At 36.6% G+C, this 22,035-nt stretch overlaps 3 protein-coding genes across 8 annotated transcripts in view; all 3 read right to left on the bottom strand.

Annotated features, from left to right (window-relative positions):
* Nucleotides 1-4,201, bottom strand: part of LOC144469308 (insulin-like peptide receptor) — a 41,038-nt gene extending 36,837 nt beyond the window's left edge. For 2 of the 6 annotated variants that reach the window (XM_078179429.1, XM_078179410.1), the window contains exon 1: nt 3,324-4,201. The gene's annotated coding sequence lies outside the window, so the exon portion shown is untranslated. Of the gene's footprint in view, nt 1-2,564; nt 2,651-3,323 lie in introns of those variants that run through there. The other 4 variants (XM_078179419.1, XM_078179439.1, XM_078179449.1 and 1 more) reach the window with 4 other exon arrangements.
* A 3,137-nt stretch (nt 4,202-7,338) lies between these two features.
* LOC144470276 (uncharacterized) overlaps nt 7,339-22,035 on the bottom strand; it is a 297,327-nt gene continuing 282,630 nt past the window's right edge. Inside the window, exon 17 of the mRNA XM_078181234.1 lies at nt 7,339-7,348. The gene's annotated coding sequence lies outside the window, so the exon portion shown is untranslated. The remainder of the gene's footprint in view (nt 7,349-22,035) is intronic.
* Ugt50b3 (UDP-glycosyltransferase family 50 member B3) lies at nt 7,356-11,972 on the bottom strand. The gene is made up of 7 exons (XM_078179611.1): nt 11,745-11,972; nt 10,844-11,110; nt 9,756-9,954; nt 9,504-9,680; nt 8,720-9,037; nt 7,569-7,797; nt 7,356-7,497 (listed from the first exon to the last, which is right to left on the bottom strand). The coding sequence occupies exons 1-7, from the start codon at nt 11,970-11,972 to the stop codon at nt 7,356-7,358; spliced, it is 1,560 nt and encodes a 519-aa protein (XP_078035737.1).

Below are 22,035 nucleotides of genomic sequence, written 5' to 3'. Positions count from 1 at the left end.
TATTTTTTATTTCTATTTCCTCCGGCATTGCATTTTTTTGAAGCTTTAACTATGTTTTGGCAATTTAAGACCGCAGTGGCCAGCGCCACAAATAACACATGAGATTCATGTGCACTCAATGAATTACGCATGATTTGCATTTATTATACGAGACTCATTTATGCAGCAAGCGGCATAAATTATTGAAACCAAATTGAATATGTCTTTATGGATATTTAGCTTGTGAACGATCGCTGAGGGTTCGAGTATAATCGTATGTAAAATTTGAATACTTATGGAATGAAATCACAAAATAATTAATTAAATGCGACAATCTAATCAAACGTGATCACTCAAGTATCTAATATATGTGATAAATCTGGTTTAACTAGATATTGGTTTGAGATAATTGTGACAAAAATTTGCCTTATACTATTTCATTATTCGACTATCCAATTAAATAATTTTTTAAATAGTTTTTAATGGAAGAACAGCGGAAAACTGTTTTCGTTTATTAAAATGGTGGGATTGCTACATTAAGGACGACTTTATGCCAAGATAAAAATAAATCCATTTAAATGAACAATTCTCATTACAACCTTCTATGGTAGATTATTTATTTTATTTAAATTACTTATTTCACATAAGTAAGAAGTTATTTCCGTTATTTCTAAATTCATAATTTAAAATTAATTGAAAGTATTCATTATTTCAATATCTCACTTTCATTTTATTGAAACCTGAGATTAGTTTTCGCAGAAATAAATGTCACTGAATCGTTATTTCGTGTATACTTAGCCAGTTCAATTATACAATATGTATTTATGCGTTCCGCGGGGAATATGATTCGAACACGTTTGTAATGAGCAGTTGATTAACCCTCTTAGTGCCACTGTTCGGTCTGGCGGACCGACTCCCTGGCGAGCCTGAACATATTTTATTACTAAAAATTTTGCTGACCAACATTATATTCTATATTCTTTAGTCTCAGAAGAAAAAATAGTAAAATTTTCCTCCAGGAAATCGGAATTTTGTATAAAGCTATTCTTATAAGCGCGCATATCAAATCGGCCCTGGCACTAAGAGGATTAAACGGATAATAAAAAATGGGATTGAATGAAAGAAGAAACTGCTTCACGAAGATTAAATCGGCGAGATATACACCGGCTGCGGACCACGCGCCGCGTGTTTACCTTATCTCACCTCAAACAGGTTGTTGGTACACGTTTCGCAGACGGGATAATTCTTTCTCGAGGGCAAGCTTTGTCTTTCTGCGTTTAATTACGGATATTCGACTTCTGTTACAAAGAAGTTAATGGTCAAATAAAATCTGGTATCGCGAAGCGGATTTTCGTTTGTAATGAAACTGCGAGGCAATTGTATATACCAGCGATTTCTTGCCGATTTTGATAAGCTTGTAATATATAGTCAAGGCCACAGTTCTAAACAACTTTTGTGAACACTTTACAAGAAGATAGCACACTATATGAATATTGTAGTCTTTAGCCTTTGACTTAACATATGGCATTGGTTTAAACGTTCATAGTGTTTAATATGAAATTATGTATCAAACAAATTCAAGAAGTTAGTGTTACAGCTTTCCATAAAAATTGTTTAATAATTTATAAGAAAATAATAATTCTCACTTAAAAAATCGAAGTAATTTAACTATTATAAAATAGGTTTCATAATAAATGTAGTAAAGGAGTTACAATGTATTTACTAACTATATAATGAAAGATAAAACATACAAGTTATCAGATTTTTTTAAAAAGATATGAATTTTGGCGGCTTATAATTTTGTTTGTAATTACTTTCTTATTATTCAAATAATGTTTGCTTGCAAAATTATCTATTACTTTCGAAGTCTACGAATTAACAAATAAAACTTTAAAATAATCGCGTTTTCGAAGGATAATTTCAATTCTTTTAGAATAAATTTGAGCAGCACACAATGTTGCCTAATAACATAATTAAGCTCAACACGTCGCCGATGTTTCATAATATTCTGATTAACGCGTCCGGGATGGAATTTTTGAAAATTAAGTTGTGTCAGTTGCTGGGTACGGTCATGCTCTATACAATATTTATGTATATTGTAAAAGCGAAAAAGACAAAAAATTCTGAGTAGCTAATGACAATAAAATGGATGAAATCAAAAGTAAGCAGGGAATAATTTTGTAAAAATTTTGATGAACTAAATATTTTCATTATTCGCAAATTTTCATAGTTACTAAATTACACAAAAGTACCTTTGAAAAAATTAATCATTTCCTGAAGGAAAAAAATTGGACCAAGCCCGAATTTAAAAAATAAACGCTAGCAAGAAACTTTTTTATATAAGAATGAACAATTCTCCAATTAGAGTATTAATGCATACAAATTTGTTGCCTTATATGTACAGAGGCAAGCGCAGCAGTCTTCGAGCAAAGTTTTATAAATAAAATCAAATGCAATCATTTGTAAACCAAATCCTTTCCCGCAAAACAATTCCCACTTCCGCAGATTCTCCTAATCGTTTAATGACCCGCAGTGCAATTACAACAAAATAACCAAACTACTTTTACAAGAAAATCCACTCTTACTAGTTCACACTTGCGACGCAACTTCAGGTATCCCCTGCCAAAAAAAACGAAGCACAACACCATGTGTTACGAAAAGAAGATGCGCCCGCCCGAGGGTTCACCGCACGCATACACGTACATGGTCTATCGAAAAAAAAGTCGATACGAAGATGTTTTTAATTCCGGCCACTAAGTGCCGCTCTTTCGAGGCGGTGATGGTGCGGCGACCGAGACAGGAGACAAAGGAAATCGGTGTCGTGCGATCGAAAAGACGAGAGAAGGTTGTTCGCACGCGTTCACAGGACAACAATAATAACGTCGTAGGAGAGTGTCTCGCGTCGCCATTATCAGCGGGGTCGAGGAAAAGAAGGGTTGATGTTGGTGACGGCGCGTGAGCGGCTCAGGATCGAGCGAGACAAACGGGGCTAGACTAGAAAAGGACGAGGGTACAGAGTTCGACGACAGTGGAAAAGAGACACAAACATTGTCGGCCGTGTCCCGTATTGCGTAGTAAGCGGTTGAATGGATTACGTCACGCGCCGGAGGCACAGCAAGAGGGTAAAAGCGTCGCGTCAGAGACAAACACGCTGCAGGCTAAAACGACCGTTTCTTGGTTGCGCCTTATTGCGTCGCGACGCGTATCAAGCGACCCGTTTTGCATTGAGAACTTCGGCCCGACCTTTTGGTGTACGAATCCGACGCGTTCACGCACTACCACCGCCGCATAGTGAGACAACTCGCCGACACGCACATGCACACGTGCACAGAGACAAAACACACCTAGCTGCAGTATATGCGCAGCATGTTTTACCGTTCGCGCATATTCCTGCGTGACAGGATGACGTCCAGACACTGTTTCCCTGACGTATCTTTACCGTGCAACTTGGTCTCCTCGTTCGACAAAAAACGATCGATCGTCAAGATTAGGGGATATACTGTTTGTCTCGTCCTGCCGTTATTGAAGGAAAGTTCGTTAAATACTCGGGGGGAGGTACCCTCTCCCGCGTCGCACCCCACGTGTTTTCACGATCAAACACAACAGAGAGACACACTCGGCCGGGCGTCTTTATTCTTTCTCTTCCTTCTGTACCGCCTTTCCCTCTCCCTCCCTCTCTTTCTCCTTGTCCCTTCTTCCGTTACGTTTGTGTTCCGTCTCGCTCCGTCTTTTCTAAACTCTTTATCCCTCTCCCTCCACTCTCTACCCAGACGTACACTCACACGGATACGAGCACACGCGCGCGCGCATCGCCGTGGTCAAGTGTCCTCCTCTCCTCTGTTTACAGCAAGGAAGAAAAGGATGTCAACGTTTTCTTTTCCGATCGGTCTAGCAATTTGCTTCTCTTCTTACGTTTGCTTGCATGCCCAAGGCCCCGCCGAGTCACCAAGGAAACTGGCACCGCGTTCCACGTGGGTAAACGTGTCCCTTCAAAACATCGTCACAATCCTCGTCACTGCCGCGCATTCCATCGTGTATAGCGTGCGCTCAAAAGCTGTACCAAGAGCTCTCCCGATTATTTCAACGGCTCACGATAGACGAGTGTTTCTAACTAGCACGAACTCGTACACCGATTACTGGTCGATAGCCACCGGCGACGGAAACACGATAGGGTACGTTTCAGAGACGCGACGTGAACGCAACGTGCTCCGACCTCCCGACGAACGAGTCAGCTGGTACTGATCCCCATCATGATCACAACTGATCGCAACCAACCGCTAACTTGACCACGGATCACGGACGATAGACGCGTCGTAGAAACGCGTACGAGCGGGCCTCGTGTCGCTTTGGGAATCCGATGTATGCGCCGCCGTCCGTGCGACCGCCTTAACTAATCTCAGGGTCGTAGGCACTTGCGCCAGAAGGTCCTTCACCCATAACACTGAACATCCAGACATTAGATTTAAGAAATATTTATTATTTAAATTGAAAATAATTTTCCTTAGTTCGCCTTATCAAAATAACATTATATTTACCAGGATACACATAAATTAAAAGGTATATTCAGTAAGTATCCACTAAAGTATCTTCGGAATCTTAACCATTGAAGAATGAAGAATCTGTAGTTTTTTTCTAGCATTAAGTTCCTACTTCTTTAGCCCAGCTTCTGAAGCGCGCACCTATTAACACTGACTGAGTTGGATATACGTATACAGTAACGAGTCTTCGACTCTATAGTAGAGTATGTTTTTATTTAGAGTATGAATTTTCATACCACTGCCATATTTTTGATTACTAGTTTTATACCTCTATTGTTTAACAATATGTTTCAAGAAGTTTGACATTTTTAAAATTATTCTTTATTTATAATTGATGTCGTCTTCTATCTCTATTTTAAGCGATTTGTTTTTGGTTGCAAATCGTATGACCGAATTCACTTTATCAGTCGAGGATAGTAATTTTACTAATTTCTTTAGATGCAATAACAAACTAAAATAACAAGTTATATTTACAAACGTCCTATACATGACTGTCTATACATACAAAGTGAATTTGATCATACCAATTGCAACAAAAAAAAAAATACATACTATGCACAAATCATAAAATCGTTTAACATGAAGGTACAAAACGATATCAATTGTAAAAAAAACATAATTTAAAAAGTGTCAAATTTTTTGATACATATTGCTAAACAATAAAAGCATAAAACTGATAATAAAAATGAAAAAAAAATATATTTTTGTAACTTCTCAACTTAATTTTGTAAGTCGTTCGAATACTTTTGTGATGTGAAAATTCGATGCTTTTTTAATATTTTTTCAATCATGTTTTTTGTATTTTCTCATATACTGTACTTCAGTCTATGGAAAAATATTTTTTCCCTTCAATGCATATTTATTGAAAGGCTTTTCATACCTTTCGTTAATTACGAGGAAAATTACAACCTTCCGATCTTCCAATAATTTCAAATTTTCTATCCCAGGTTATTCTAATCAATTTGAGCTCATGTTGCAGAAAATATATTTATCGAATCATCCTTTCATAACGATGCGATAAACATGTTCGGTGTTCTTCCCCGTATTCATTCATCCCTGAAATCAGTCATTATTGAACTATTGACTCATCCTTCAAAATGATTAATACACCAAAGCAATCTAACAATAGCTAGTGCCACCATCGGGTAACCATCGTTCATCTCGAAAACAAATATTATCTGTTGACCGCATCATGATTAGAATATCGACTTTAGTAATGATGGATACAGGTATTGGGTCAGGTTTTAACGAATCATTCGAATAAGCAGGGGATGATCGGAAGGCCAGAATATTTCTTTCGTCCTTGTGATGATCATCATTCCTCATTTCTGATTACCGAGATCGTAGAATTTGGAATAGAGAATATGCTTTTCTTCCAAAATTTAAAATATGTAATGGTTAGTACAACAAACGAGGTATAGAAATAAACTGGACATCCAATGCATTATTTTGAAATACAAATATTGGGCATCAAATACCCTATTATCATTCCCGTGTTACGTATACTTATTGCTTATTGCTTCCAAATAGTATATGTATATTCAGCACTCGTAGTAGAAATTAAATTTATGGAATAATCACTTCTTGCTAACGTTCCTATTTTTCACAAACTATCGGTAATACTGATACGACACGACACGACGCGGTAAGAGGGCTCTACACATCCCAAAGCTGAGTCAGAAATACTCATAGAATGCAATATTCATATGGATTTTAAGTCTGTGACATTAATTTATTCGCTACAATTTAATTCCATTAACGAAGAGGGCAATAATTATAAAAATGCAATCCATAAATACCTGTCTTATGAATGGTAGGTAATATATGTACAGCAGAATTCTACTTTATCAATACATGAGCACACCGTTTTGCCTTCGGTTGGTATCAATCAATTTTATTTAATTTCGTCGCTATCAATAAATTTGATTTCATCTATATTATTTATTCTTCAGAAGTGTATGTTCTAATATTATTAGTATTTTCTAGATAAACACGTCGAGGACTTGTGAAGGCCAGCTCCGATTCATTTATTTTTTGGAGGTAAAAACAACCTAATAAAATTAATTTTAGGGTAATAACTGTATTTGTTCCAATGTCTCGGGAACAATTAAAGCTGGAGAAACGATTTAAAATGCAAAGTTGTGCTCGTTTTTGGAAGACATTCAAGTACCTACCGTATTTTAAATATATTTGTTTTAAAAATTCATTAATAAAATCATTTTTGTCTTCATTCTTCTATTTAATTGTTACTAAAGAGATGGGATATTTTTATAATAATTGCATTGCGACAAATATTCCTGGAATCAGTCTTGTACACAAATCGATTGAAATTTTTAATGTGATTAAATGACTGACGAAAATGATTAATGGAATTAATTGTTGAAAGTTCGAGAAGACAAGCAATAATAATAATTTATAATTTTTTAATGGAATTCGAAGGATATTTTAATGTAATTCCATTAACTATTTTCATCATGTATATTATTTTAATATTTTTTTTGTAATAGGACGGAAAGTGGGCTTCTACTTATTCTTAAAATTAATTGTTAAGTGCGATTACTGATTAACAATAATATTTCAGTCGTTAATTGCAGTTAGTAATTTTGAAACGAATGTAATCGTTAATTGTGGAATGTAATGTAGAACTCAAAATGAAGTGCAATACCCAGCAAAGGGTACAGAGAAGTAAAATCCTCTTATGAAAACAATTTTATTTTACTATTAACATTTTTCCATTTGCTTCTGCCTGGAATCAGCGCGTTTAACCTACAAGAATTACAAACTATGTAAAACGTAATAAATATGTGCGGCATGTTCATCGCCAGAAATTAGTTCAGTTCAGTCTAGTTTCTTTTTGTTCACGGCATGCTTCAGTATCGTTCTCCAACAGAGTTTCTTCAACCCATAAACGAGCAACAGTAATGCGATCGCGTAGAATATCACTACATCGATGGAATAATAATGAACGATGCCCATATGCCTGAAAAAGATATGCGGTTTAGTTTCATTGACATTACCCCACCCGGATAGTGACACTTTTGGGATGTTTACCTCGTCGAACTCTTTAAATGATCAGCTCCCTTGTACTCGGCAACGTGCTCCACCCACCAAGTAGCCAATTTTCTTGGGCTAATTGGCAACTCTCGTATCAGCAGGCTACGTTTCTTCGCTGCCGCTCGATATGCATTGTTGTGCACGGCCGACACTTTCAGGATCCCCTCACGAAGATTTCCAATTGATATACCAGCCAAATTCATCACCAGTGCGTAACCCAATTTTTCTGCAACGCAATACATACCATTGATATTCGATTTCTTCGACGACAGCCAGCCATCATGCAACTCGCGTATGGCATTAGAAATAGAAAAGTTTCATCCTATGATTATTAGAAAATTAAATAGAGCGATAAATACTGGAATAAGAAAAATAATAAGCTAGCTTTAAATTAATTTGATTATCTTTATGTAAACTATGAGATCGGAAAGGAAATACATGTATGATGCTGATAACGAACGCGTTAGTGACGTCTTAAAATTTTTTTATATTACATATTATGACTATAGAATTTGTGCATGTTAAGTTTTTAAAAGTGCTGTTCTCCTTAGATCTAGACTCGAAATTACGTTTGTAATGATATGATGTTTTTAATTATTCTTTTATATAATATTTATATAATTAAGAAGTATTACATTCAGTGAATGAACATAATATTTCTTACATATAGAATGTAATATTAGATAAATAAATTCAGAAACACAAATAATATGTCAACTTTTGTTCGTCGGATTACTGTCGTCCGAAGAGATTTGAATGCAAGGCGCAATTCTGCGATTACAAGAAAGAACGTTGTAAGTCGTTCACGTTGTACACATTTCAACTCCTGAAATATTGTCATTCAAAGTTCTGATCGCTTATGCTTAGTATTAGTAATGTTTCAAATTCCACAATTTTTCTGAGTCTATAGGATTTGTTTTCACAATGCTCTTTCTAAATACGTAATATTTATTTTATAATAAATACGTAATATAAATTTTATTAATAAATACATAAATCCTATATACATAATCAAGGAGAATAGCAGGGTTGCATGCACTCATGAGTCGACGTAGATACGACTTACCAACTTGCAAAATATTGTAATTGAATGTGATCACTAAAGCATTTCTAGTGAACTGTAATTGTAAGCTGTTCATTATTTTCACCTGCTTGGGCCGCGTTTCCGTCATGATCACAGAAGACAGGTAGAACGAGCGTCGGAGCTCCGTGATACGCGGCCTCGTGAAGAGATAGCAGGCCGCCGTGCGAGACGAAAGCTCGGAGTTTCGGATGTCCCAGTAGATCTTGTTGCGGCCACCATGCCGCTGTTCTGACGTTCGACGGCAAATCTTTAATTTTACCGCCCTCCCATTTCCATACGACGTTGTACGGAAGGGTTGCAAAGGCTGCGACGAATATGTGACGTAACGCCTCTGGCATACCAGAGGCGCGAACCGACGAGCCCATGGAGACGAAAATAAAACCTGCGGTACCGTATCAATTATCATCATTATTGATACGTCTCTGTTGAATCTAATTAGTATCTTTGCCGAATTCTAGACATATTCAAGGGAGTATCCAAGAAATAGAATACCTCGATAAACGAATTGAAATGGCTTTCTGACTAGTATCTTCCCGAAACTAGTAAAAAATGTGTCAAATCGATAGAAAAGACGCGCGAGATTTAACTTATCGTTTCCATTGTGAAGCGTCTAATTTGCGATAATCCAATATAGACACATAATGGAATATTATCGATCTTCACAGTTACCAAAAAACTAATTCACTCTTTATCGCCACTGCCACAGCTTCCAACTGTCGTTGATCAATCTTCAGCCACGGGAATACAGACTTTCAATTTGTTTTTTGTTTGTGTAGTAGGGGTAAGAAGTCGGAACAAACTTACATCGATAAATCCGCAGCAACAAGATTATCGGTGAGCCGACGCACCTCTTTGTAGGAAGTTTTCCAAGTCGGTGCTAAGCTGGGTGGCAGGATTGCAATGGAGGCAGGCAACGTTGACGACGTTCGCCAAGTAAGGCAGGGAATCAGCAACGCTGTAGTGACTATTCTGCAACGTCAGTGGCACCTCCGCAGTTAGATCACGTACATCGGGCAACTGTTCCCCTGTAAAACGGAAACAGTTTTGATACTGACCATCGAATGAGATCGATTTGGTTGATTGCTCATCCAGCTACGTACCGAGGTATTTTCGTAAGATTGGTTGGATGTAGCCGGTGGTCATGATCCAGTGCATGATCCGGAGGGTAACGAGACAGGCGGCGTTCAATAATCTCTGGAAGAAGCTCATGTCCTGCGTGAAGGGTTTTCCGAAGTACGGTGTTACCGACCAAGGCGACGGATTACCTTGCCGCACTATTGAACCACTGTACAAGGCGACCTGCGTCAGGGCATTCATTTGACTTGATTGTACAACAATTATTTTCTCAGTAATTAGCTTCGTTAAACGACTAATGGAACAGATTTAATTGTAATGCGACACAGCCCCACTGCAAGACATCTCCCCTAGGAGAAAATCGTTCTCTTTGGTTTCGCCGGGGCTCCGTTACTACGCCGGTTCTTTCCAAAGATGTAATTGTAACTGATGCTTTACTTTGATCAATAATTGGGTGCCTCAATAAAAAGTTCCGAACATTTCCAGCTCTTAACGAAAGAAAAGAAAGGTCTTGTAGACCGAGGGGAAACCGACGGAAATTATATCAGAGATTAAACGATAACTTCCATTGCTGTCTGCATTGAACAAGTGCAATTTTGTAATTTCCTGCCCATTATTTACTTACACTAATGTCAACCAGTTACGAATATAGCACCAGGTTCACTTTATTTTCGTATCCAAAAAATTAAGACAATATTTTCCATATTTCGAGATGTAAAGAAATTTCATATCTCTTTTGTGGCATAATAAAATTCTCAGTAAGATATTTTTCATTACACAAAATTTTACCGTGAGCATGCTAGTTGTTTTAAATAAGATATCAGAGTTTGAACAGCCATTACAGGGTAAACTTTTGTTACTACTTTAATTTGCCACAAAATCCAGTCACAAATCAAACATTGTAACCAGCAAACCAAATGTAACAAAACTCAAATATTAATTGGTTGTGAAACGTAAACAAAATTTCTTCAGTAAATTTCAAATCATGTTTCCTAATTAAATGTTAGAAAACAGAAAAAATAATTTTCCAAGAAAGTGATACGGTTAATATAATACAGCAGCACCTATTGTGCTGGCGTAAACATTATCAGTCATTATGATAATATGGGATTACCGTATTCAGCATGATCGTAGGCACATTCTCGCCGTGAAGAACTCCAAGAAGACACTCGGGGAAGGCGCCATCCACCACCGCGACCTCCCATCTCATATGGGGATTGCCCTCGGGCTTTCTTAGCCAAGATACGGATGTTTTGTCCCGTAGAAGAGCCTCGCAAGCTTCCCAAGCGTATCGCATTGCGTCCCAAGGCGATATCGGCAGTTCGTCGCGAAATCTAGCTCCTACCAGGTCCCATTCCGACGTGTAGTTACCAACGTAGGCCTGTCGATAACCAGTTTATTCGCTATCTACCCACAAACTCGATTACCCATAACTCACACTTTCAGTTACCTACCAGAAATGAAACTCAATCTATGACTAATATCGTTCGTTCACGATAAAAGTGACATAACTTGAAAAACATATATTTCGCAGGAGTAAATTATTTTGTTGACTTATGCGAACAGGAAGAATGGCGATCACAATACAGGTTTAAGCATACATCTGTTTATAATTAAAATGAGGATACATTTTAAAATTTTTACGGGTTATTCCATACATTATTAACTATACCAAAATGATAGATTTTGCATTTTACTTTATCGCAAACAAAATAAAATTTATGGCCAAGAACCCAATACATCATTCTGAGTACTTTTAATACTCAATGTTGAAACACGTCTTCATGAGGGTTGCCATATTATTAAGGACCAATCAATTAAACTGTTGTATACGGAGTTTAAAAAAAAGCATAAGAAAGCTATTAAATTTTGCAACGTTCGTAGATGAGTGCACTTTTAAAATTACTTTCTAAACGGTTTATTTTATATAGTGTTTCGTAATGACGAGCTGGTAATTAAACGTTAAGCCGATATCATGTCGGTATATGAAACTACAGATTTCAATAATTAATTACCTCGAAAATGGGTGGCACGAACTCCTGCAGTCCGTTGTTAGCGGCTGGTCCAGGAAACGCGCTGACCAAGGTCACGTTATGCCCCCGAGCCTTGAGACTGGTCCCCAATGAGATGAATGGCACGGTGTGCGATTTCGTACCGCCCATGGTGACCATTAGAACGTTGTATCCCCAAACTGTTTCGCAGAGACAGGCGAGCATTATCAGAACGAGTACTCGGTCGATCATGGTTTCGTTCGAATTCTCGTTGCCCGTCGGAGGAAAAGAAAATGTTTCGCGAAAGTTTGCCTATCTCGCGGCGAACGGAGTGCAAATAACGGCTGTTTGTTATCAAGTAACCGCTTGAACGTCAAACACGCTTCCAGTCTTCGGGCTCCAGATCCGGTCCTCTTCGCCGCTGTCGTATCTTCCTGTTTCACAGTTCCGGCACAGATTCCTATTGAATCAATTATTGCGCCCCAAGTTTTCGTCTCAGGAGCTATAGAGCACTGCAGCGAGCGGAGTTTAACAAGTTCGCGAAACGACGCGTCGGCTTTTCGCTGGGTTCCTGTAATGCTACACGTAGATATGGAGCCTGTCCGGCCTTCAAGACGGCTGGAAAAGAAGCCAGAGATCCATTATCATGGAAACGATCGGACGTCACGGATCGGTGTTGTCTTTGAACTCCAAGAATCCCGAATAACTAAGCGCTGGTCATCTTTTCAGATTCTCCAGGTGACAGATGCTTCGTTGTTGGTATTCTTCTTTGACATCTGTAACTTACGTTCGTTGTACCGTGAAATATTAAGCAATAGGATGGACAAAAGGTATATGATGGGAGAAACTCGCGTAACCGCGCGGCAATGTTTACAAATTAACTTTCTTAGGGGAAGAGAAAAGACAAATAGCGTCTTTTGTGTTTATTAGACAACGTCTAATCATATTTTTTCAAAACTCGTGACTGGTTTGACTAACAAAGAGGAAAAAGCTCTTTTAATTTTTTTATCTGATCCTATCGGATCCTTCCCTGTAACTTATACGCATGCTGAAAACGTCATCTAAATCAATTCATTTAATATTGAAAGGAGTTATATAATTAGCTATTGTATATTGTACAAATATTTGACGTGAGTTTCTGTTATGCGTACTTTTATTTTGAGGAACATTGATAAATACTTATGTATATTACATTTTTATATGCTTCTCGAAATACGACAAATATCAATTCTTGTATTGGAAAATAAACTTCGGTCTACATTATGGTGTACGCAGTGCGAATGTATGGACAGCTGTTCGGCGAAGATATCTGTACTTATGCTACTATTCAGTTTTGTATGAATAAACTCTAGTTGTTTCCCTGTGGTGCCTTATTGCCGCCTATGTCATAATAACGTCCAACACATTTGTCCATTTTGAAGCGTAACTTCACCTTTGCTTAAACCATGCAGGTAACAACCAGGTCATTCGGTCTATTCACATTAAAATTGCATTTCTCGTTAGAAAAAATGACTTTTTTTCTACTGACTCTATTATTCTGTGAAGTATAAATCGAGGTTCGTGACAATTGCTAATAATAGTTTCCGATTAAGGATAATTTTATACGTTGATTATGTACTTGTATTTGCGATTTTTGACAAATTTGAAATATTGAAACTAGTATAAGTGCGAAACGAAAAAATTGTAGAACCAAGAACGCCAAAATACACGTATAGACAAGATATGGATCCTATGTTCACACTTGCCAAGAAATGTATGGTGCCAGAGAAAATCTCTTTATCTCTTGTCTCGTGCCACGAACTCGCCTACCCCAGTATCCCCTCGCTCCTCTATTATTCAAACTTCAGTTTCCCTGCGATTACGTGGCACAGTGCAAGCCATGTAAAGAGATTTCACCGTGCCTCACGCATTTCCTGGAAACATTGGTCGGCGCGCTTGGACTGCTCGTGTTAAACGTTGACTCTATTACTTCCAATATGTTTTTATTCATCAGTTTCAACAGTATACATCCAAAGTATACAAGTCTATTGCGGCTACATAGATGGACATTCAAGACAGAAATAATAATTTTGCATTCGTTAAAAATTTGTCCTTTATTTCTTTATAACTAATCTAATATTACATATAATTTATACAGGGATTTCCATTTGAAGTAACTCGCTCTATTGTCAGTTCGTTTGAACTTGAACAATCATCGAGTTTAGTTTTATTAATTTTTTTAAAACTCTAGTTAATCTTGATAAATACGTAATGTAAAAAAATTGGGAGAAATTATTAATATCACAACTTAGAGAAATGAAATCAGTTTGACAAATATTCAGCAAGTGGCACGTGTTTAAAAATATAAACCGAAAATTTCTATTTTCCAATAGTATTTTTGCGTATCTTTACGAGTATTTTAAGTTATAATAAGCTATACATTGTTGACATAAGATTTTCTATTTCTGTCCATTGCACAATGAGAAATTTGAAGAATCTGTATCCTGACATCATTTAAAGCATGCCGGCGATGATCAATAGCTTCAGAGCTAGAGATTAAAATATGTTCGCATAATGGAAGTAGTGGATTCTAGCTGTTCTTATATTTTCAATACCATTCATTTTCGCAATCGAATGAACTCTTTAATATTTTTCAATATTCCCACTTCTCCGTACAGTAAATTCCAGTTTTGATTTCCTGTTTTAATTTCCGTTGGCAATCAAGCCTGGTCCGCTCTTTGTATATATTCGACCAGTTATTATTTTATTGTTTGTATTTGTCTTGGCGGATGAATTTCAATCATATCGGAAACGTCGTAACAAATATCCGTGTTGGACCAACAAGCATTTCGTTTGGCGAATAATTATCCAGAACTCTTGGAATCCAGTAATCAGAATTTGCAAATATAACACAAACTCTTTATTTAATCATGAAACATATTGCCACCTTCGAAATAAGACTCATTTGACGCAATAGTCTTTCATCCCAGTCTTTAAAACATTTTTAAAATGTTGAAGAAAATAAGTATAGCTTTCAACTCAATCTGCGAATTCTCTCTCATTACTTCAAATGACTTAAAAATACCTTCCTGAAGTGGTAATTCGGTTTACGAAATAGTTCTGGTGCATACAGTATTTGGTCGATAACGTTTGCTGAATTTATCATACGTTCGCCTATCAAAATCGACGCGTGCGGAACAGATAATTACACAACATAATGAATTTCAGTGAGCTAACGATTTCTGAATAATTTATCTGTCCTATTTAGGGGCCATATTTGTATATTAGAGCATGCTAATGTACAGAAAGGTCGTATGGCCGAGGTTATGCAGGTTCTATTTTTCATTTAACACACGGTAAGACATTATTTCGATAAATAATTCTAACTCATAATAGATATGCATGCACGAAGGATTGAAAAATTAAATACATAAATTTTAAAAGCTGAATTAAATAAATTGAAAGTATTTATTTCAATTAATATTTTCTGGCTTATTATTTAAAATAAAACCAGTTCTGTTCGTCTATTGTACTTATATATACTTCCGCAGACTATTACTGATTATAATAAATTTAATACTAAATTTATCGAGTCAATCAAGTTGACTGATTTCACATTTTTCGTCTTGAAATTGTTGCAATTATGATGATCATTTCACAGTAAATAATTGATTAAATTTCTTAACCCATCATACCTTATAATAAAAATAACGTAAGGTATAAGTAAATACAACTCTTTAATGTAACACATGTTAGTTAGTTCTAAAGCCCGGTAGGGTTAGTGTTGACGGTAACAAGTTGTATTACAATTAGAGCCGTTTGAATCGTCGACCAGCGGGTATCCTTCGGCGACCAGCCTACTACTTTCGATTCTTTCTTCGGACCGAAAACGGATTTAACGATTTCTCTTCGTCACGTCGCTTGGCTCGGCGCACCCGTGTTCGTCGCGCGGCGCGGAAGTGAAATCGTTGAATCAGGATCCGGATTCATTTTTCGGCGAACGAAGAGCACGCCGGAGAAAGAGGTACGCGAAAGAATGAGATCGTGGGGGCGACCAGCAATCTCGGGAGATCATATTGTCTGTACGAACGACTGTGCGCGGCTCGCTTGAAACTCGCGTTATTAGTGAAAGTCTCGTGCACCGGTTCAAATACCGGCGAAGGTTGAACCCAACGATTCCCGGATTCACACCTCCAAGGAATAATGGCCACCGGGGGATCATCGGGACGACAGTTTGCCGAAGTGTCACGCGACCTCTCAAGCAGAAATGCTTTACTTAACCCACTTTCAGAAAATCGCTTTGCACGCATTAGCAGCAAAAATTATTCGTACGCCCCGAATTTCGAAATATTAAACGACAATAACTTTGAACTCGTTTTGAAGCTTCAACTTTCTACTTATTCTGTATGTTGTTAATTTCCTAGTTATCACTGGTATGAATACTTTTGTCAGTCACTGTAGATGAGAGATCGCAAACTTGTTTCTACCAAAAGTGTACTATATCTACCGATTTATTTACATTTAGACGAGACGCTTCAGCTGAAACAATCATTCTATTGTTTTTCAAATTTATCGCTAGCAAATTTAGAAAATTCTTTGTCCTTTATCGATATGTTTAGATCGGCGATCTCGTTACATGCATATGAATTTATAAAATAATTGTAAATATTTAGCAGTACATCGTTTTGGAAATGTCGAAACATGAGAATGACATGGTGATATTGTTTCTTCGAAATCTGTATCAATTTTACGATATTTCAAAGATTAATTTTTTATTATTTTAGAAGATGTTTCTTTATGTAAAACACAAAGTCGTGGTCGTTGCGCACGTGTGATATTGATACGAGTTAACCTAGTAAAACCATAAACGTCATACGATTAATATGAAGTGACATTTCATGATAGCTTTGAAGAGTTGAAATCACGTTCGTGCTGAACGTAAAGGATAATTATCACGTTTCCTTGGAACGGTGGCTTCGCGAGCAGAGTCCTACATGTCGAAATTGAGATGCTAATAACCTGTGATCGAGGTGGGAAAACACGAAAGATGCGTAAATACAGCAGATCTAGATTTCTTACATCGCGGCTCCTTTACCGGAGTTCGCTAACAGTAATACTGGGGTTTGCTCATTATTCTAGATCTTTATAATAATGCTGGATAAATGTAACAAGAAAAATATTTCAAATATTGTTTTAAGTAGCCTCTTTCAACGTTTAAACAAACGAGAAATAAAACTTCGACATTTCATTTTGTAATATAAATAGAACAATTTGTAATTTGGAAAGGAATCGCATTTTTTCGTTAATTATTATTATATATTTTACTATATTTTACACTTGCATGTACACTCTGAATACATGAAACCTGCAGCATAGTTATCAGTCTTCAAAATTAAATCTATAAAATTCCTTTCGTAAGACATGAAAAAAGTGCACAAAGGAAAAATCATAGAATTGATTAACGCGTAGCTAGACTGAGCAATCTTTTTTTAATTTGCACTGATTTATTGACGCAATGTGTGTTTGAATTTTCTTTAAAAAATAGGAATTTGCAGAAAGCTGCACTTGTAAGCATAACTTTCGTTAACGACGTACGTAAGATTAAGTTGAGTTTCTTTTCGCAAAATGCGAAATCGTGGTCGTCACACCTACGTAACGCTGATAGCGAACGTTTTACATAGAATGCTATACGAGCAGAGAGAAATGGTTCATTCGCTGGAAATAGGATATGTTTCCGCATATTCAGACAATTTGTGATCGATCGTGAAAATCGAGTGAACCACGGTTCCAAGAGGATGGGGAAACTAACCTTTTTCTGAAATCAATAGTTTAGCAAACTATTTCCAATGATAAGAATTTATCATTAGTTTAGCAAACTATTTTCAATGATATGAATTTATCATTCGATTAAATTGAATGGGATTAACAGATTACGTAAGCTTCTGGAAGTGTTTTCTTACAGATAAATTTTACAATAAATTTAAGAAGTTGAAATCAGAATTTTTCGTTTCCCCCAAAATTGAGAAATGAATAGAATGAAACTAGGATATTCAATTTTATTGATTCATAGAATCAACATTTTTTGGAAAATTACTATGTATCATAATTGCAACAATGTATAATAAATGTATATAATTGCAAATTATAAAAAAAATTGTTATGTAATTATTTATTTTTACAATATGTACTACATTTTCCACTGTATTAATAAATACACTTTACGAATGAAAGAAAATGTTATATTTTTTATACTGTTGACGCCAATAAATCAGGAAACTTTAGAAAGTACTTTTATTCAATATGATTTCTTTTGCTTTTAATAAGTTGAAGCTACTAATGAATTTATATTGTAAGTGTAACACCACTAATAAACTTTTAAATTGTTAAGTAGGATAGGCGTATTATTAAATTTATATAACCAATTTATATTACTTCGCGAGAGCGTTTATTACTACACGCGTTTAGATAGACTTAGGTAGTACAAATTTACAAAAAATGAGAACTGTCCGCGTATGTCTGAGCAGTAGTATAAATACTTTTTAAAGGAATAATATTATTTAATCTCTTTCAGTGCTCATTCATTTTTACAAAAGTGATATCTTTTCCGTAAATTTCTTAGAAAGGAGATATAAACAACTCTCGAATGACGTTCTTAATTATGTTTAATTTATTCAAAATCGCGTTGCGGGAGTGTTGAAACTCACCGGCGAAAAATAATTGTTGTTAGAATTATTAAAAATGGAACTTTCAAAACAATTCGAGCATTGGCGCAATTTTTGATTGAACCAATTCGCGAGTAATTTAAAAACCGTTTCAGTCAACGTTTGTAAATATGATATTATGAACAGACAATGATAACTAAACATTCTAACAAATAGAAGACGTTTTAATTTTTGATCACCGATAGCAGCTTCCTGCTTTCGACAAACATTTCGATTCTGTATTTGTTGACGGGTCGTTCGCGATGCGCACAATCACGATACTCTGCTGTTGAAATGATCGATGGACGTCACTTCCCTGGACGCGACACATAATTCGTCGCCGCGGTCCACCATGCAGCGATACTTTCGTGAAATTCGCCTCGGATGCCCTTAAACTGTGATTCGCGGAACGGGATCCGGGACATTTTTTTTCTTACCTCGGACTTTCTGCCTCTCTCCTACGCTTGCTCAGCGTTCCCTTCCTTGCACGTTGCATTAGTCCGTCGCCGTTACCATTTCCTCTGCTGAAAATCGATCACCCACTTCACCAATAAATTCGACGCGAATCTTCACGAAGTTCTTGATTCTCTAATGACCTTGACAAATCTTGTCGAGCATATTCGCAGGTATTTCGGTCCGACATGCGAAACTGGAATTTCGGTCACTTGTTCGGAAAAGTTCGAAACGCGGCCGACTACGTTTGCCCGATCGATTCAAGTTCAACGCGTTCGAATGCTACCAAGCTCGGATATCACCGAGCGTGAAAGTTTGACTGGCCAGCGGCAGCTTTAATGATCAGCTGTGCTCGAGAGAGAGAGAGTTTCGCCTCCCACCAGTTGACTTCTTGCTCTTCGGCAGTCTCCCTCGGCGAAGATGTTCCGTGACGGGCAACGATCGGTCCCAGGATCCCGTTGCACGATCGCGGACTACTCTGCTCGCGGATTACTGTTCCTCGGTCCACCTGGCCGCCGCGGATCCTGAAATAATTACGATCTTTTCACGTTTCGAAACTCGATTCTGTGAAACTTTTCGTAGGTAAGAGGTTGTTACCTGAAAAAGACGAGTAGTAATTGTATTCTCGCTTTCTGCTACAGTTCTTGTGCCTTTTTCTGTGGTTCTCGCGACAGCAGGATTTGAAGCGTAATTATAACTAGACTACGATTTTATGCATTTATGAAAAAAATTAATAGTAGTGACTTTATGTATACAAACATTTTCAACTAGAATTTTGTTCTTATTATCATCATTGTTAGTATTACTATTATTATTATTATTATTATTATCTTATCGTACGTTTTCTTGCATAATAATTCGTTGTGTCGTTGCTCTAACATAAACAAGCGATACACGGCAACAAGTGTCAAACTGTCAATACAGTCTTCGAGTTCTAAGTCCGATATAGATGTAGTAATTATTACTTATTAGAAAGTCAACCTGTCATCAATCTGTTGCTTAGATCTATCTGTAAATACATACCTAATTAAAAGTTACTAAGGTAGCCATAAACTTTTGTTTTTTTTCATTACAATGATAACTTTTCGTATTAGAACAAATTTTTTTAATACAGAGAATGTTATGCATAATATTCACACATTAGTAACACATTAAAGGCGGGAGTCGTAGTACTACGATTCATCTCGACTGTAGCTTAAAGGCGGGAGTCGTAGTAATACGATTTATTTCGACTGTAGCTTAAAGGCGGAGGTCGTATTAGTACGGTTTGCAACTATATCGCGCAATTCATACGCCACTTTACATTTGTATTTAGTATGTTTTGTGGTTTGAAGCGTTACCCAGCATACTTTCGTCAAGATCCCCCGCCTTTAATGTGTTAACAATATCATTGAATAAAGTGAAGGTCGTTTAAATTTTATAAAGCTCGATCTTTTAATTAAGTCCAACAATTGAATGTTATGTTAATACTTTTGTCCAACTATGTATGTACATGTATTAAGGACATTTATCGACTTTGGCGAAAAGTTGTCATTAATAAATATATTGTCCACATCCTTGAGACTTCGTCCCGATTCGTGAAAATTGCAGTCGATGACTCACGATTTGCGTGAAACAATGCAAACGAGTAAACAGAAATTTATTGATTGCCGATACGAATCTGAACGTCCAGGTATATGATCGACAGGAATACTGTTTAGCGAATCGCAACGAAACAAAGAATTAGAACGAATTTCACTGGATCGATACCGTTACTCCTTCGCGAGAGTTTTACTATCGAAGCAGTTCACTGCACTGTTTTCTCGGTATCGAAACGATTTCGTGGCCGAATGGCCGCGATACTTCGATTTCTTTCACAGCTTGGAAACTGTTTGTTTTCACGATCTTTTTTCACTACTTTGTCACGGTACGGTTAAATGTCCGCATTAATCCAAAGAGTCGAGGAGATTTACTGTCTATTGAACCGACCAGCTGATTCTTCGATTAATCAAAGATTTCAAATCTTCGGGGAACCGAAACTGAATGGAATTCAAGGTGTTCATTGCAGCCGACGCGACGCGTATTTTTCATATTATGCTAATTGGACGAAAACCAAAGGTATAGTCGCAGAAAGAGAAAGGACTAATGGTCTATGATTCCAAATAACATTTTGTGTTCTTTATTCCTTTTACGCCTCGAGTGATATTAAAGAAACTTAACTGCTTTAAAATGTATTCGATTAATTATTGGAATAAACGTTAGTTAGAAAAGCCTTTGGACCATTCTAAAAGTGAAGCATCTTTGGTAAACTTTCAAAAGAGACCTGTCGTCAAAATGACAGGGATATCGGGAAGAGCACGAAATATAAAATATCGAGGAATTTACTAGTTTTTAATATCTTAATAAAAATTCTACGTTAGTAGGGTACTGAAGCCATTTACTGTGGGGTTGCCAATTGCTGGTTTGTTTTCATGCATAATTAACTTTATATGTATCGAATAAGACATTTAATTATTGTATCAAAAAATAAACAATAGAAAAGAAAATGTAGTATGACTTATTTGATAAATATAAAGTCAACTATGTATGAAAACAAACCAAAAGTACAGCAATTAATCACCCCGCAGTAACCGGTTTCACTAAGTCTGATTTCAAGGATTTCAGAGACATGTAATATGTACATATTATTCAATGTGAGAATCGTTAGACAGGATCAGTTGTTTCGCTCTGTTAATACTGTCCAGCATATATTTGAATTCGTAACTTTCAATAAACACAGATAATAAATATTAATGAACTAAATATGAATCTGCACATATTTTATTTAATGTTCTTGTGTATTTTGCAAGAAAATTTGGCCTCTTTATGTTTCCTGCCGATTCTCAGTGTCGTAGTATACAGGGTGTCCACATGAATGCTACTTCCGGGAGATGAAGAACTTCTGAGCTCACTTTCTGAATTTATTTTACAATGTTGAATCCCCATCCAACTGTTTATATCATGAATTCGGAGATACCCTGCCGGGAATATAAATCTTCACTCTCAAGCCTTTCCTTGTAATGCTGATGTACGCTCCAAAACAATCCGATTTCGTAGTTGAAACTACCTTCAGCTACTTACATTCAAAGCTACTTATAAACAAATCTTTCGAGACCAACATAGGAAAACAACGTCGTGCAGAGTACTAACGATTTCATAGTATT

Source organism: Augochlora pura, chromosome 1 (assembly GCF_028453695.1).
Source record: "Augochlora pura isolate Apur16 chromosome 1, APUR_v2.2.1, whole genome shotgun sequence".
Taxonomy (NCBI): domain Eukaryota; kingdom Metazoa; phylum Arthropoda; class Insecta; order Hymenoptera; family Halictidae; genus Augochlora; species Augochlora pura.
Note: the sequence above shows the minus strand (reverse complement) of the source record. Positions and strands in the feature narration are given on the sequence as shown.